The 15,043-nt window shown below is 49.1% G+C and overlaps 3 protein-coding genes across 14 annotated transcripts in view; 1 reads left to right on the top strand and 2 right to left on the bottom strand.

Annotated features, from left to right (window-relative positions):
- ZCWPW1 (zinc finger CW-type and PWWP domain containing 1) overlaps positions 1–3,468 on the bottom strand; it is a 30,377-nt gene extending 26,909 nt beyond the window's left edge. For 8 of the 11 annotated variants that reach the window (XM_033426463.2, XM_033426468.2, XM_033426469.2 and 5 more), the window contains exons 1-2: positions 3,329–3,468; positions 929–1,038 (exon numbers count right to left, since the gene is read on the bottom strand). The gene's annotated coding sequence lies outside the window, so the exon portion shown is untranslated. The other 3 variants (XM_033426464.2, XM_049699091.1, XM_033426465.2) reach the window with 3 other exon arrangements.
- On the top strand, positions 3,368–9,671 carry MEPCE (methylphosphate capping enzyme). Of its 2 annotated transcripts, XM_004268880.4 has the most exons (5): positions 3,368–3,488; positions 3,818–6,994; positions 8,433–8,651; positions 8,827–8,953; positions 9,072–9,671. In XM_004268880.4, exons 2-5 carry the CDS (start codon positions 5,294–5,296, stop codon positions 9,122–9,124), a joined length of 2,100 nt encoding a protein of 699 aa, XP_004268928.1. In that variant the 5' UTR covers positions 3,368–3,488; positions 3,818–5,293; the 3' UTR covers positions 9,125–9,671. The 2 variants fall into 2 exon arrangements, with proteins under 2 accessions (XP_004268928.1, XP_033282353.1); XM_033426462.2 differs by lacking the exon at positions 3,368–3,488 and having other exon boundaries at positions 3,838–6,994; positions 9,228–9,671.
- A 471-nt stretch (positions 9,672–10,142) lies between these two features.
- PPP1R35 (protein phosphatase 1 regulatory subunit 35) lies at positions 10,143–11,406 on the bottom strand. Its single transcript, XM_004268879.4, has 4 exons — positions 11,053–11,406; positions 10,720–10,972; positions 10,506–10,642; positions 10,143–10,394 (listed from the first exon to the last, which is right to left on the bottom strand). The coding sequence occupies exons 1-4, from the start codon at positions 11,293–11,295 to the stop codon at positions 10,221–10,223; spliced, it is 807 nt and encodes a 268-aa protein (XP_004268927.1). The 5' UTR covers positions 11,296–11,406; the 3' UTR covers positions 10,143–10,220.
- Between the last annotated feature and the right edge of the window lie 3,637 nt (positions 11,407–15,043).

Raw genomic sequence — 15,043 nt, 5'->3', positions numbered from 1 at the left:
TGAAGACTTGACTTAGTGTGGCCCCAGCATGGCTGAATATAAAGTATTTTTAATTTTTTTTGGTATTTTTCTGTTCCTTTTCTTCATTCCATAAATGCGAATAATTGATATGCGCTATTCTGCAGTAACTACTTTTCCTATATATTAAGGAGCACATTTTATCATTGTTTCCATCTTAACTTTTCACCACCAACTCCCAAACTTATTTGACACTGGAAAAAAAGCAAGTGGGACATTGGGGGAGAATCACTGCAGCAAACTGGTCCCTTCTTTACGATAATCCTAAATAGAAGCTAGAAACTGGATAAAATTAGGCTGCAAAAGGAATAATAATAATAAATGACAAACATATCTTCTCCCAGACTCTAGAATTCCAAAAATGATCCTGAGAAGTCCCTATGAAGACAATCAGAATTATAAAACTATACTAAATGAGAAAAACAAAATGAAAATTAGTGTACCTGAGATGACAAAATTTGATTTTTTAAAATGTTCCTCTATATAAGATCCTCGTGTATCCGTAAACTATCTCTGGAAGACTACACAAGAAACTGACAAAAGTGTCTCAGCAGACTGGAAACGGGTGGCTGGGGGTGGAAATGAGCTCTCTACTGTACCCTCTTGTGTAACTCTAGCATTTTATACATATACCACCATTTCAAAGTGATTTTTTAAAATAAAAAGAGTATTTTAATCAACCTAAAAAGGCAAAATTTTTCCAATATTTAGGTTCAAATCATTATCTAAACCTATACTGACCTCTCTAGGCAAAAGTGTGTTACTGGAGCCCCAAGCAACTAGATAAAATTGTGGATCATTGTTGAGTTAATAAGATGTAGTAAATATACAAGCAGCAATGAATACTGGTTTTCCTTAACCTACAGTGAGGGTGTGATGAAGAACATTACTTTTAAATAAAATCTCTAACCTGATCAATAGAGAAGGGAAAATCTGGAAGTCACCGTCTGACAAGTCAAGTCTCTGCTCCTCTGTTTCAGGCGAAGTATTTTCTTCCACAATAACGAATGTTGAAATCTACTTCAGAGAGAGAAAAACAATTTTAAGGAAGTTAATAAATATACAAAATACCACCAACTTTCACCTGGCCAGCTACGAAATGACTGGGGGCTCTAGACCCAGGAATAACATTTGAGGTTTTAATTTCTTTTTTCTGACCTTAGATGAAAAAAGAGAGACAAAAAAATCCAATAAAGCTTTAAGTGTGAAAGTTCCATAACCAGATCCTAACTACTGAACTGACATAAGAAAGAAGGGTGAATAAGGAGGGGAAAATAACTTAGAAATAATAAAGGAAACCAAGGGAAGGTGAATGAGCTATTCCAAAAAATAGTTTTCTTTCATTTAGAACACTAAAAATCATGACACTGATTATAGAATGAAATCACCTAGCTCAGCAGATCTCAAAGTGTGATCTAAAGACCCCTGAGGGCCCCCTCCCTTTTTCAACTACTTATCTGTGTTAGGCTGGGTTTTCTCATACTCTTCAACCAAAACAAGATATCATAACAGATTGAATTCAGAAACAGATGAAAATCCAGCCAGACATGAAAGAGATTTGCAGAAATGTAAAACACCATTCTTCATACTAAATTTTCTTTCATTTAGGAAAATATATTTTCATTAAAATATTATCTACGTTAACATTATGTAATGGGTTTATTATCGTTATTTTAAAATTAATAAATAAATGTTTAATTTTTTTCTCAGTTTAATTTCTAATATACTAGTATCAATAGATCCATAAATAGATATAAACCAATGTTTGGAATCCTTCATAATTTTTAAGAGTATAAAAGGATTCTGAGACCAAAATGTTTGAGAATTGATCTAGGTAAATAAATTCAGTCTTGTCAATATTTTTCAAAAAGCATTAATCCTCCTCTCCCTTTCCCCCATTTAGAATATGTTCACAAATTTCTCCCCTCTTAAGTATCCAATTATTCCCTCTTTATATTGTCCCTGGAATCCTTGGTCTAAAAGAACAAAAGAAACCCTTTAGAATTGTCCTCTAACACAGACTCCGTGAGCCTCAAAAAACTGTATTTAAAGACTATATTTTGAAAAAAAAAAAAAGACTATATTTTGAGCAGAGAACAAGAAAGATCGAGTTTCTGTTCTCACTGAGCTGACATTCTAGTGGGAGTAGATAGACACATACAAAAATAAGTAAATATATATTGTAAAATAAATAAATAAAGACTATAGTTTGGGAGCAGTTTTCTCAGGGTTACTTGAGATGCTGCCTCCCAGGCTTGAAGTCCTCCGTATGGCCACCAGATAAAACATAACTCTTAAATAAATAAATAAAGACTATATTTTAAATATCCTTTAAGCTGGAGTTTGATTTGTTTTTGTCTTAATGTCTAACGGTATGTAGATCCCTGCTCATTATCATTCCTCCGTCAGTAAGAGTTCTTTTTCTCTTTCTCTCTTCCTTCCTTCCTGTCTCTTCTTTCTCTCATGTGCACTCAGCAAGCATGATTTAAAACTTTTAACAATACAGAAGGAAAAAATGATCCCCGCTACGCTTACTGCCCATAACAGACTACCTAACAAGACATTTACTGTCATAACTACCTGAACTAAACCTTTTACATAACCTTATAAATAAATTAATGGTGACTAAAGCTTCTCGGTTCAGAGAGTGCAAGGAAGCACAGAGATACGGGGACTTATCACCCAAGCAGACTCTTTCTTTAGGACCCTGATCCTGGTTCAGACCCTTGCTATCTAACTCCCGGAAAGCTTGCATACTTGCCCCAAACTATTGCCGACCTCAAACTAGCCTTTTTGTGTTGTTTTCGCTTAAAGGGGTCATGCCCATGGACTCCCAGAGCACCAAGGTGACGTTTGGAACAATAAAAGGCCTGATTCCACCTTATAAACCAGAGGGAAGAACTCTGACGGACCCACATTTTTCCCTCTCTCTTCCCTCACCAATTCCGTCTTAAGCACAACATTTAAGACCGGAGGTACCACAGAGCCAAAAGTCCTTGACTCCCCTCAAAGGGTAAAAGAGTGGCTTTCTAGCGTCTCTTCCCCATCAACAACTCCCCCGCCATGAGAGAATTTCCCCTCAGCTCCCACCCGCAACCCGCGGAAGCACCAGGATCCGCATTCTCCCTCAGGTCCGTCGTCGCCCGCCGTGATATTGAGTTACTTTTGTTTGTTTGTTGGGAGTAAGTTTGCGGTTAGAGATTCTGAGGACAGGGGTTAAGAGTTGGACGGCACCCTGAAGAGAAAACTTCTCAGGCGACAGGTGTCAGGATTGGCCACGCCTAGCACCTTCAGCTGCAAGCGGAACTACCTTCTGGAGAGATGAGAACCTAAGGGCGAGGAGCAGAGTGGGGTAATGCAGAGATTCTCCAAGCCCCTCAAACCTCGAGCCAGTTTTCCCGCCACCAGAGAAAGGCGCGAGGCCGCGCACAAGCTCCACCTCCACCCCCACCGGCGGCCTGCTCGCAGAGGTAAGGCGCATGCGCAACTGGAATCGGCTTCTGCGTCTGCGCAGCTGAGTTATTGCCGCCATCTTCCAACAAAACGCCCTGTAAAACTACAAATCCCATAATCCTCGGTGGCCTCACTTTTTTTAGGTGGCAGCAATAGCGCCTGATCGTTCAAGATGCACATATTCCTTTTACTAACTTTACTCTGTGACCGAGACTGCCTTTTCCTTCCTCTGGGAATCGTGCCCTGATTCCCATTCTTCCTCTTAGTCTCCTTCATGCCCTTATTTTGATATTTTATTTTGAGACTATCCTTAACCCCATTCTCGCCTCTTCCTCCCTCTTCTCAGCCACAGGACCCGCACCCCAAGCGCTGTTGGCAAGGAGAACGAGCCACAAAGCACCCTCTGGAAAGGCCGTCGAGTAGCTTCTTCCCCATTGACTGAGGCAGGGGGTCCCCAAAGCAGGCCAAAGCCTCTTCTCCGCCCACATTCGTTTTTATATAAGGCGGCGCGAAGCCACAACGTATGCTTGGGAAGGCCTGCGTACGAGGGGGCGGTGGTGGTGGGTGTACTGCTATTGGTGGCTGTGGTGGGCGTCGGGGTCGCTCTCCGCGGGCTGGGGGGCTCGTGCGCAGACGTCGGGTGGTGGGCGGAGGCGTTGGTGTCCGGGCGGTGGATGGGGAGGCGGAGAGGAGGGCGTAGTGTCCCCAGGTGATTGCGATTGGGGGAAGGCGGAGGAGCGAGAGAACTACTCGGCCATTTCGAGGGAAGAGGAAGTTGGACAACATTGCCTGTTTTAGTTTTTTTTTTTCCAGTTCAGCAGAGAATATTTTCAAGGGGGTGAGTTAAAATGACCTGTCGTATTATACTGAGAACAGTTAGTAGGAAGACGGGCAGTACGCTCCGCTCCTTCCCCTCCCCTACTTCTAGGTTCACCCCCTCCACTCCCTCGGAAGCCCTTCTAAATAGGTGGACACAGGGGGCAACCAGGTCATGAATAATTCATGAGGGCCGCCCCGTTCCTTAGCCACACCCCTCCGAGTCGTGCTGACGCATGATGCGTGTACCAAACCTGAGGAAGCAACGTAACAGTTCCCGCCCCTAGGACGGAGGGCGGGGCGTCATCTCCAGCACGTGCTGCATCTACCCGCGCAAGCCCAAAAGGGTGTGCGCAGGCGCTGCCCACTAGGGGGAGGAAGGAGGCGGGGTAGGGAGGTTGCTGGGTTTAGAGCCGGGCGGAGACCGCTGAGACTCATTCCTCAGGAACAAGGGTCGGGTGTCAAGGAGACCTTTTCACACCAGCTCCCCGTCCCCCGCCTACGGTGGGTGGGATCGCGCGGCAGAGACAAAGGATATCAGTAGGGACGGACATAGCTGCCAAGGGAAGTAGGGTGTCAGTTTGGGGTGGTGGGCTTTTGGGGGGGCTGAGGGGGCTATATTTAAACTCCCGGAGCCGTTAAGTTGGTTCGTACTCCGATGCGCGCGCAACCAGGGTGGTGGCGGAGTGCGCATGCGTGATTCCAGGGAGAGAGGAACGCGCCCCAGCAGTGCGCGCTCGCGGCGAAGCGGTAGTGGTAGTGGAGAAAGGGGTCGGCGCACGCGCGGTTGATTCCTCGAGTTGTTCGGGTCTCGCGGGCATCTTGTTTTGGTCTCGCGGGCGAGTAGGGCGCGCTTCGGGGGAGGCGCTTGGGCGCGAGACTAGGGGAGAAGAGCAGAACTGCGCGCGCACTCGCGAAAGGGGGGGAAGCGAGCGGGGTTTAGGAAGGGGGGTTAAGCCCCCTGTCCCCCCGGTTGCCCTCGACTGGGACGGAATAAGGGGAGGAAATGATCGAGATGGCGGCGGAGAAGGAGCCGTTTCTGGTGCCGGCCCCGCCGCCGCCGCTTAAAGATGAGTCGGGCGGAGGGGGCGGCCCCACTGTGCAACCGCACCGAGAGGCAGCCTCCGGGGAGCTCCGCGGCGGAACACAGCGTGGGCCGGGCCCGCGCGCACACTCGGCGGGATCCCCGGCTTCTGAGGCCGGCAAGGAGAGCCCCGGGGCTGCACCCACCCCTCGGGGCGGTCAGTCGCAGCAGCAACGAGGGGGCGGCCCCCAGGCGCAGTCGCACGGGGAGGCCTGCTTGTCGGATCCCCCCGGGAGAGCCGCTCCCCCGGACGTGGGGGAGGAGCGACGGGGAGGGGGCGGAACAGAACTGGGCCCCCCTGCTCCTCCTCGACCCCGTAATGGCTATCAGCCCCACCGGCCCCCTGGGGGAGGTGGGGGCAAGAGGAGAAATAGCTGTAATGTAGGGGGAGGTGGTGGAGGCTTCAAACATCCGGCCTTCAAGAGGCGCAGGCGGGTCAATTCGGACTGTGACTCTGTCTTACCCTCCAACTTCCTCCTGGGGGGCAATATCTTTGATCCATTGAACCTGAATAGTCTCCTGGATGAGGAAGTGAGCCGCGCACTCAATGCGGAGACCCCTAAGTCATCCCCACTTCCGGCCAAGGGGCGAGATCCAGTGGAGATCCTCATCCCCAAAGATATTACAGACCCTCTCAGTCTCAATACTTGCACTGATGAGGCCCAAGTAGTCCTTGCTTCGCCACTCAAGACTGGTCGGAAGCGGCATAGACACCGGGGACAGCACCACCAGCAGCAGCAGCAGCAGCAGCAGCAGCAGGCAGCTGGAGGGAATGATAGCCACTCCGTGCTGCCCACAGCCCCCCTCACTTCCTCACTCCATGGGGAGGGCACCCCGCAGCAGCAGCAGCAGCAGCAGCAGCAGCAGCATAGAGGCCAGAACCGGGACGCCCCCGAACCCTATGAACTCAACACAGCCATCAACTGCAGGGATGAGGTCGTGTCTCCCCTTCCATCTGCCCTACAGGGTCCCTCAGGCTCCCTTTCAGCCCCTCCAGCTGCCTCAGTTACCTCTGCATCCTCGTCTTCCTCCTCACGACATCGCAAACGTCGCAGGACTTCCAGCAAGTCAGAGGCAGGGGCTAGGGGTGGAGGCCAGGGTCCTAAGGAAAAGGGCCGAGGGAGTGGGGGAGGCCGCCACCACCTCCACCCACTACCTGCTGCGGGCTTCAAAAAGCAACAGTGCAAGTTCCAGTATGGGAATTTTTGCAAGTACTATGGGTACCGCAATCCTTCCTGTGAGGACGGGCGCCTTCGGGTGTTGAAGCCTGAGTGGTTTCGGGGTCGGGACGTCCTAGATCTGGGCTGCAATGTGGGCCATTTGACCCTGAGCATTGCCTGTAAGTGGGGCCCGTCCCGCATGGTGGGCCTGGATATTGATGCCCAGCTCATCCATTCGGCCCGCCAAAACATCCGACACTACCTGTCCGAAGAGCTGCGTCTGCCACCCCAGACTTCTGACGGGGCCCCAGGAGCAGAGAGTGAGGAAGGGACCACAACCGTCCGAAAGAGAAGCTACTTCCCGGCCTCACTGACGGCCAGCCGGGGTCCCATTGCTGCACCCCAAGTGCCCTTGGATGGAGCAGACACATCCGTCTTCCCCAACAATGTTGTCTTCGTCACGGTAAGAGGGTTCACAGGCTCTTGGGATAGGGACCAGGAGTGAAGATGAGGTTAAATGGGAACATGGCAGGGAAAGGTTATAACCCAGAGGGTATCTGTGCATGCACCCCTCCCTAGGAAAACCAAATCCTCCAGAGAAGGGTCTGAATCTGCGATTGATTCCACTGGGTGTGTCTCCCCCCCATAACCTGGGTCGGGGGGCGGTGGCGGTGGCTCTACTTGGAGTCCTTTCTCATGACTGCAAGCCCCAGAATTGGGGCAGACTCCTCTTGCCCTGCTCTTGGCCAGTACTGTAATCCAGACTTGTCCACCTTCCCCGTTAGAGGATGTGGTCCAGATGAAAACTTGTCCTCCAACCTACTGAAGGTGCATGAAGGGGTGGGTTTCAGACATGCAATGTCTTGGGATGGGGGAGAGGATTAGGGTAGTGGCTGACTAATTACAGTTTCTGTCCTTTGATGGGGACCTTGTTTGCATTAGATGCAGAATTGATTGTCAGTGGCCAGGAACCTAAGCGGCTTGGCCTAAGGTCATCTCCACACTGACCCAAGATGGTGGGATGGGGAAGTGTCAGAAAGAGTACCTTGGGGAAGCAGGAGAGAGTACCATGTCTTCAGTGTCTGTCCCCTGACTGCAGGTGGATTCCCGTAAAATGCTCCAGTTAGGCCAGCTACAGGAATAGTTGGCAGTGTGTTGGGTTACAACCTAGAAGAATGGACTTTGCAGAGGGTGGTAATGAGCTTATCATCTAGAAAAGGTTTCCTGCGGGATGGGGTTCTTCATTTCTCTGGGAGAAAAAGAATAGGCCTGAAACTTTGCCAGTCCCAACTACAGGGAAGGAACCCACAGGTCTCCCTTTCAAACCTGGGTTGGGGCCCTTTGCATAACGTTGAATCTCTCAGCTTAATGACTGTGGGGTGGGAATAAGTAGTGGACAGGGTCTTGGGAGAACCCCACCATTCTTTCTCTGCAATTTGACCCCAGCTTTGGTGATCTCGTGGATAACTTGCTCAATTTAAAGTTACCAGGCTTCCCTGGTGGCGCAGTGGTTGAGAGTCCACCTGCCGATGCAGGGGACACGGGTTTGTGCCCCAGTCCAGGAAGATCCCACATGCCACGGAGCGGCTGAGCCCGTGAGCCATGGCCGCTGAGCCTGCGCGTCCGGAGCCTGTGCTCCGCAGCGGGAGAGGCCACAACAGTGAGAGGCCCGTGTACCGCAAAAAAATAAAGTTACCCAAGCTCCCTTTTTATGTTTGATTGGCTTACCACCAATAGAAAGCAAGAAAATGAGACTCAAACAGGGTACCATTTGGGAGTTATTTTGAGAAGTGTCAAAGCAGATCGTGGCCAAGGACTAAAGTGAGGCTGCAGAGTGGGTTGTGAGGGGGCAGTGGTTCTTTTATGCCTCTGTTGACCTCACCCCCAATTCTTGCTCTCAGGGTAACTATGTGCTGGATCGAGATGAGCTGGTGGAGGCCCAAAAACCTGAGTATGATGTGGTGCTCTGCCTCAGCCTCACCAAGTGGGTGCATCTCAACTGGGGAGACGAGGGGCTGAAGCGCATGTTTCGTCGAATCTACCGGCACCTACATCCTGGGGGCATCCTGGTCCTGGAGCCCCAGCCTTGGTCATCCTACGGCAGGAGAAAGACTCTCACGGTGAGTTGGGGTTTCTGGAAGTTGGGCCTATCCTTCCTTTAGTTGAGGCAAGGAAGGCCTCAAAGAAGCAGAAAGAGGACTTTCTGAACAAGGTGAAAAGGCCCCCTGGGTGGGCATCATCCTCCACCAGCAGAGAAGGCAACGAGCTAAAGTGATCCCTTGTCGTCCTCCCTAGGAAGCAATCTACAAGAACTACTATCGAATTCAGCTGAAGCCAGAGCAGTTCAGTTCCTACCTGACATCCCCAGAGGTGGGCTTCTCCAGCTATGAGCTTGTGGCCACACCCCACAACACCTCCAGAGGTAAGGCTGGCTTATTTTGTTGGGGGAGGAAGGGAGGCCAGTCCTGGTGCAGGGTGCAGACCCTGTGGAGTCTTAAGGTCCTGCCAAAACCCCTCCTGATTGCACACTCTTCCCTCAGGCTTCCAGCGTCCTGTGTACCTGTTCCACAAGGCCCATTCCCCCAGCCACTAAGTGGCCCCCTGAACAGAAAGTGTGAAGCTGCCCGCTGCTCCAGAGGACCTGGGGGGGGAGAGGAAAGTATCCCAAGGTCTTTTCTTTCTGCCTCCAAAAATAGTTTCCTCTCCTGGATCTGCAGAGAAAGCTTTTCCTGTGTTGCTGCCCCAGCCTCTTCCCTACACCTCTGGCACCTAAGCAGCAAGCCCAGCTGTGCTGGAGTCACCATCATCTTCCTCTCCCCTAGCCCACTGGGCTGGATGGCATGGACTGTTTGCTGCCCTCTGTTCTCTGAGGGCATGGGAGCTGGGGGGTATCAAGTTCTCTAGCCTCTTCCTCCTGTTCTCCCAAGGAGAGGTTCCCATTTCTCCTCGGCCCTTGTCCCTAGCTGCGTTTCAGTGGACCACGGATAGATGGACTGAGGGTTAAAAGGGGGACGTTGCTGGGGAGGCATGCAGGTACTGTGAAAATCCTTCCCTCTGCTGTCCCTCACTGGGAGAGGGGGTTGGGTTTGGAATGTGAGAACAGCACAATAAACTTGATGTTTAGGGCAGTGGCCCACACACCTGTCTAGCACATTCTAGTTGGGGGCGGGGGGTGGGGGGGGGGACACGGTGCCTCCTGGTAGAACCTGTGCTTCCTCTCTGCCCAAACTATAGTCTTAAGGAAGAGGGCAGGTTTTTCAATGGTTGGGAAGGCTGTTGAATGCTAACGAGACCCACACCCAAGTGTACAGAACCCTAGGCCAGGAAAAAGGGGTATGTGAACTTTGATGTGAAACGTGAAGAATCTATCCTCCCCCAAAGAAACACTGACAAAACTTTTTTACGTAAGCTTTGGGCACAAAGCTAACTTTGGAAGAGTTAACCGTGGAGTCGAAGTGGAACTAGAAAAAGGCACTTTTAGGACCAGACCACCTGCCTGCTCTATTTCTCATCACTACCAAGTTCCTTTAAAGGAGGGCCAAAACCTTGACTTTCTGGCAGCTTCCAACCTGAGGCTTGACCCCATCTCAAGGCTCCCAAGAAGAGTCCCATTTGTTAGCAAAACCACTTTATTCTCATAGTTTAAAAACAAAAAGATATGAACTAGCAATCCAGGGAGCCTCCCAAGTCTACGCTTCCCATCGCCTCAGTGTCCGATGCATAAGGAAGGTATCCTCTGAAGGGCGGGGCCGGAGTTGAAGCCGGAGAGGGGGCAGACCTTCCAGGGTCAGGTGTGGAGATTCATAAAATAATGTTTCTGGATCACACAAAATGGTCATGTCTGGCCCTGGCCCAGATGGCTCCTGTTGGAGTTGGAGCAAAAAGCAAGGTTACCCTCGGGGAGGGGACAGAACCCCTGGCAGTTGAGGAGGAGGGGGGACGGGGTAGGGGAGACTCAAGCCCAGGTCCCTCACCTTTGGAGGCGGGGCTCGGGCCTGCGGCGGCAGGAGCGCCAGTTTCTCCCTCAGCGCGGCGTTCAGAACCTGTTCCTCGGGCACCTGCAGGCTCACCAGGTCTCGGAAGAGCCGCTTGGAGCGCGGCACGTTCAGCCCTGAGACCGCAGGAGCGGAAGTGAGCGGCGCCTCGCACCCCCGCTCCCGCGCCCGGCCGGCCGCCTGCCCCCCTCACCCTCGGCCACGCTCTCCTCCAGGCTGCAGCGGGTCTGGAACGACTTTCTCAGCTGTTCTTCCACGGCCTTCGCGGCATCGAACTGGCCCCCGGCTGCGGCCCGCGCGGCCTGCAGCTCGAAGCTCAGGGCCAGGCTGCTCTGCTGCGCGGGCGTCCCCAGGTCCTGCGGCGCCGCGAGCTTCTCGCTCGGTGCGGTGGCGGCCGGCGGCGGCTCGGACCGTACCGGGGAGGGCGGCGCCAGGCGGAAGCGGACCTGGAAGCAGAGAGCCGGGCGGTGAAGAAGTAGGCGCTGGGTCGTCAGCGGGCTGGCGGCCAGGCCTTCCCCCAGCTCACCTGCCGCCCCTTGCGGGCCCCGCCCCGCCGGTCCGCCCGCCCCTTCCGCCGTCCCGGGCTGCAGTTGGACCGCCCGCGCCCGGGGCTCTCGGACAGAGGGCTCAGACTTAGGCTCAGGTCCAGGCCGGGCTCCGGCACGGGGGCTCCGGGCACGGGGGCTCGGGGTTCTGGGAGTGGCCCTGGGTCAGCCACGGCCTCTCCCCCTTCCACCGACTCCAGCTCTGGCTCCTCACAGCCCATCATCTTGGGGTGTCTGCAGGGGTGCGGGGTCGCTGGGGCCCAAGGGTCAGGGAACACAGACTCGCCACCTCCTCTCCCCCGCCCTTCTAAGACAGCGCTACCGAAAACCGTTAGCGCCCGCCCCGCCCTATTGGTGCGCCTAAGCGTCATTTCCGTTGCCCCGCTCCCCGCCTCCCGGAAAGCTTCCGCCCACAAAGCCTTGCCCCGCCCCCAGGCCGGGGTTTTGGAGCTGAAGCCCTTGGAAGCTCTACGGGTCCTCATTAGGACCATTTTCATCTAGAAACTTGCGCTACAGCGTCGTTGCCCTATCCAATCGCCACCACCTGGCCTCCGCTGGAATCCAGAGTGTGTCAGTCCTCCCTATTAACGGTCCAGCGTCCCCATACTGGATCTCCCTACTCCGTGCCTCCACAGCATCTCCGGGTGTTCCGTCGCCCCCAAACTCGGACCGGAGCTCCCCAGTTTGAATGAGGGCGTGGCTCGCTGACTCCAGCCCCGGGCTCCCTCCTAGGTGACCGTGGTTGCCTGGGCGACAGCAGCCTCATTCAGTTTGCGGCCTTTTGTGACTTTTTCCCCTTCGAAGATCCACTAAAATATTCATCTATATAAAAAATAAATATCTGCATATAAGTACAGTTTTTTAAAAAAAGACTCCGTGGATTTATCCCGGACTGCAGGGCAGGAAACGGGAGCTCTCGCCTCATTCCCTAATGTTCCTTGGGGTAGGCCCTCTCAGTTCTGTGAGCCTCTGTTTCTTCTTCTGTAAAATGTACTAAGTTGGGTTCAAGACTTTTGAGGCTCTCCCAAAATGCGTTAACAGTCAACAGGCATGTTTTTGTGTCACTTTTCAGTTTGTTTTCACATACTTTATCTTCCAAGAAATGCTGTGGAAGATCAGATAGAATGGATGGCGTTACCCATATTTTACAAAAAAAGTTTTCGAGAATCTCAATGGTGAAACTAGAGGCTTTCCTGCTAAAGTCAGGAATAAGTATGCCCATTTCCTCTACTGCAGATCTTCCTCCACTTATGATGGGGTTATGTTGAGAGAAATATATCGTTAAGTCGAAAATGCATTTAATACACCTAACCTACTGACCATCATAGCTTAGCCTAGCCTACCTTAAATGTGCTCAGAACACTTAATTTAGCATATAGTTGGACAGAATCATGTAACACAAGGCCTATTTTATAATAAAGTGTTGAATATCTCATGTAATGTATTGAATACTGTGCTGAAAGTGGGTACAGAATGGTTTTAAGTGTATCACGTTGCTTACCCTCATGACCACGAGGTTGACTGGAAGCTGCAACTCACTGCCTCTGCCCAGCATCACAAGACAGTATGGTACCATATATTGCAAGCCCGGGAAAAAGATCAAAATTCAAAATTTGAAGTACGGTTTCTACTGAATGCTTATTGCTTTCACACCATCATAAAGTTGAAAAATCGTAAATCAAACCGTCACAGGTCAGGGACCATCTGTATACTTTGTTTTGTATATTTGAGTTTGGAAACTTATATGTTTTACATGATTATATGATACAAATTAATTTTTAAAAATCAGTCCCTAAAAGTTGAAAGCAAGATGAAACAAATGAACCTAAATGTATATTTACTACACAGATGGGAACTAACTAACTACACAGATGGGAACTCTTCTGAATGACTTGAAAAACACAGTAATTTAGCTATACATCCAAAAAATCTACCCTAAAGACAAAATTAACTGCTGTTTAAAAAAATTTTAAACTGCCATAAAATCTTAAATTATATTCAGTAGTCATATTGTTGGGAATAAGTGAAAATGGGTAGGATAGAACATAATTATGTTGATGTTATCAGAACTGGAATTTTGGCATAGGAGAAAAGACATACAAATATAAAATCAATGATGTTATGCAAATTCCCTATACTCTTGAATTTAGGAAGTATCTTATGAACCCATGGAATATTTTAGTTTAAATTTAAAAGCATATACTAATTCTGTCTACTGAAAAGCCCTTAGAAGCAATGATGGACCCAGTAAGCACCCCTGGCCTCCAGAATGTGGTAGCTAATTTCATATCCCTGGGCATTTCAAAACCTACACGCCAATGTTCATAGCAGCTTTATTCATAATAGACAAAAACTGAAAACAACTCAGTGTCCTCCAACAGGTAAGGACTTAAACTATGGTTCACTTAATGCCATAGAGTACTAATCAGCAATCAAAAGGTGCATACTATTGATAACATGCAACAACTTGGATAAATTGCCAGGTTATTATGCTGAGCAAAAAAAGTCAACTCAAAAAAATTAGATGCTATATGGTTCCATTTACATGACATTTTGGAAATGACAAAAATTTAGGAATGGAAGACAGATTTCGTGGTTGCCAAGTGTTTGGGATGAAGTGGAAGAGATGCAGGTGGTGGGAAGGAGGTGGGTGTGGTCATAAAAGGTGTAACCCCAGAGTTTTTCTTTGGTGTTGGAACTGTTCATTTCCTTTACTGTGGTGGATACAGGGACCTACACAGGTGATAAAACTACACAGAACTTCAACGAAAGATCTGAAACAGAAATTAAGGAAACAAGCCCATTTACCATCACATCAAAAAGAACAACATACCTAGGAATACACCTACCTGAGGAGGCAAAAGACCTGTACTCTGAAAACTATAAGATGCTGATGAAAGAAATCAAAGATGACACAAACAGATGGAAAGATATACCATGTTCTTGGATTGGAAGAATCAATATTGTCAAAATGACTATACTACCCAAGGCAACCACAGATTCAATACAATCCCTATCAAATTACCAATGGCATTTTTCACAGAACTGGAACAAAAAAAAATTTAATTTGTATAGAAACAAAAAAGACCCTGAATAGCCAAAGCAATCCTGAGAAAGAAAAATGGAGCTGGAGGAATCAGGCTCCCTGACTTCAAAATATACTATAAACTATACTACAGTAATCAAAACAGTATGGTACTGGCACAAGAACAGAAATATAGATCAATGGAACAGGATAGAATTAATCTACGACAAAGGAGGCAAGAATATACAATGGAGAAAAGACAGTTTCTTCAATAAGGGGTGCTGGGAAAACTGTGCAGCTACATGTAAAAGAATGAAATTAGAACATTCCCTAACACCATACAAAAAAATAAACTCAAAATGGATTAAAGACCTAGATGTAAGACCAGATACTATAAAACGCTTAGGGGAAAACATAGGCAGAACACTCTTTGACATAAATCACAGCAATATCTTTTTGGATCCACCTCCTAGAGTAATGAAAATAAAAACAAAAATAAACAAATGGGACCTAATTAAACTTAAAAGCTTTTGCACAGCAAAGGAAACCATAAACAAAATGAAAAGACAATGCACAGAATGGGAGAAAATATTTGCAAACGATGCTACCGACAAGGGATTAATCTCCAAAATATACAAACAGCTTGTGCAGCTCAATATCAAAAAAAACAACCCAATCAAAAAAAGGCAGAAGATCTAAATAGACATTTCTCCAAAGAAGATATACAGTGCTCCAAAAAGCACATGAAAATATGCTCAACATCGCTAATTATTAGAGAAATTCAAACCAAAACTACAATGAGGTATCACCTCACACTACTCAGAATGGCCATCATCAAAAAGTTTACAAACAATAAATGCTGGAGAGGGTATGGAGAAAAGGGAACCCTCCTACACTCTTGATGGGAATGAAAATTGGTCCAACCACTATGGAGAATAGTATGGAGG

The sequence above is a fragment of the Orcinus orca genome, chromosome 16, assembly GCF_937001465.1.
Source record: "Orcinus orca chromosome 16, mOrcOrc1.1, whole genome shotgun sequence".
In the NCBI taxonomy this organism is placed as follows: domain Eukaryota; kingdom Metazoa; phylum Chordata; class Mammalia; order Artiodactyla; family Delphinidae; genus Orcinus; species Orcinus orca.
The sequence above is the reverse complement of the archived record's forward strand: the minus strand, read 5'-3'. Positions and strand labels throughout refer to the sequence as shown.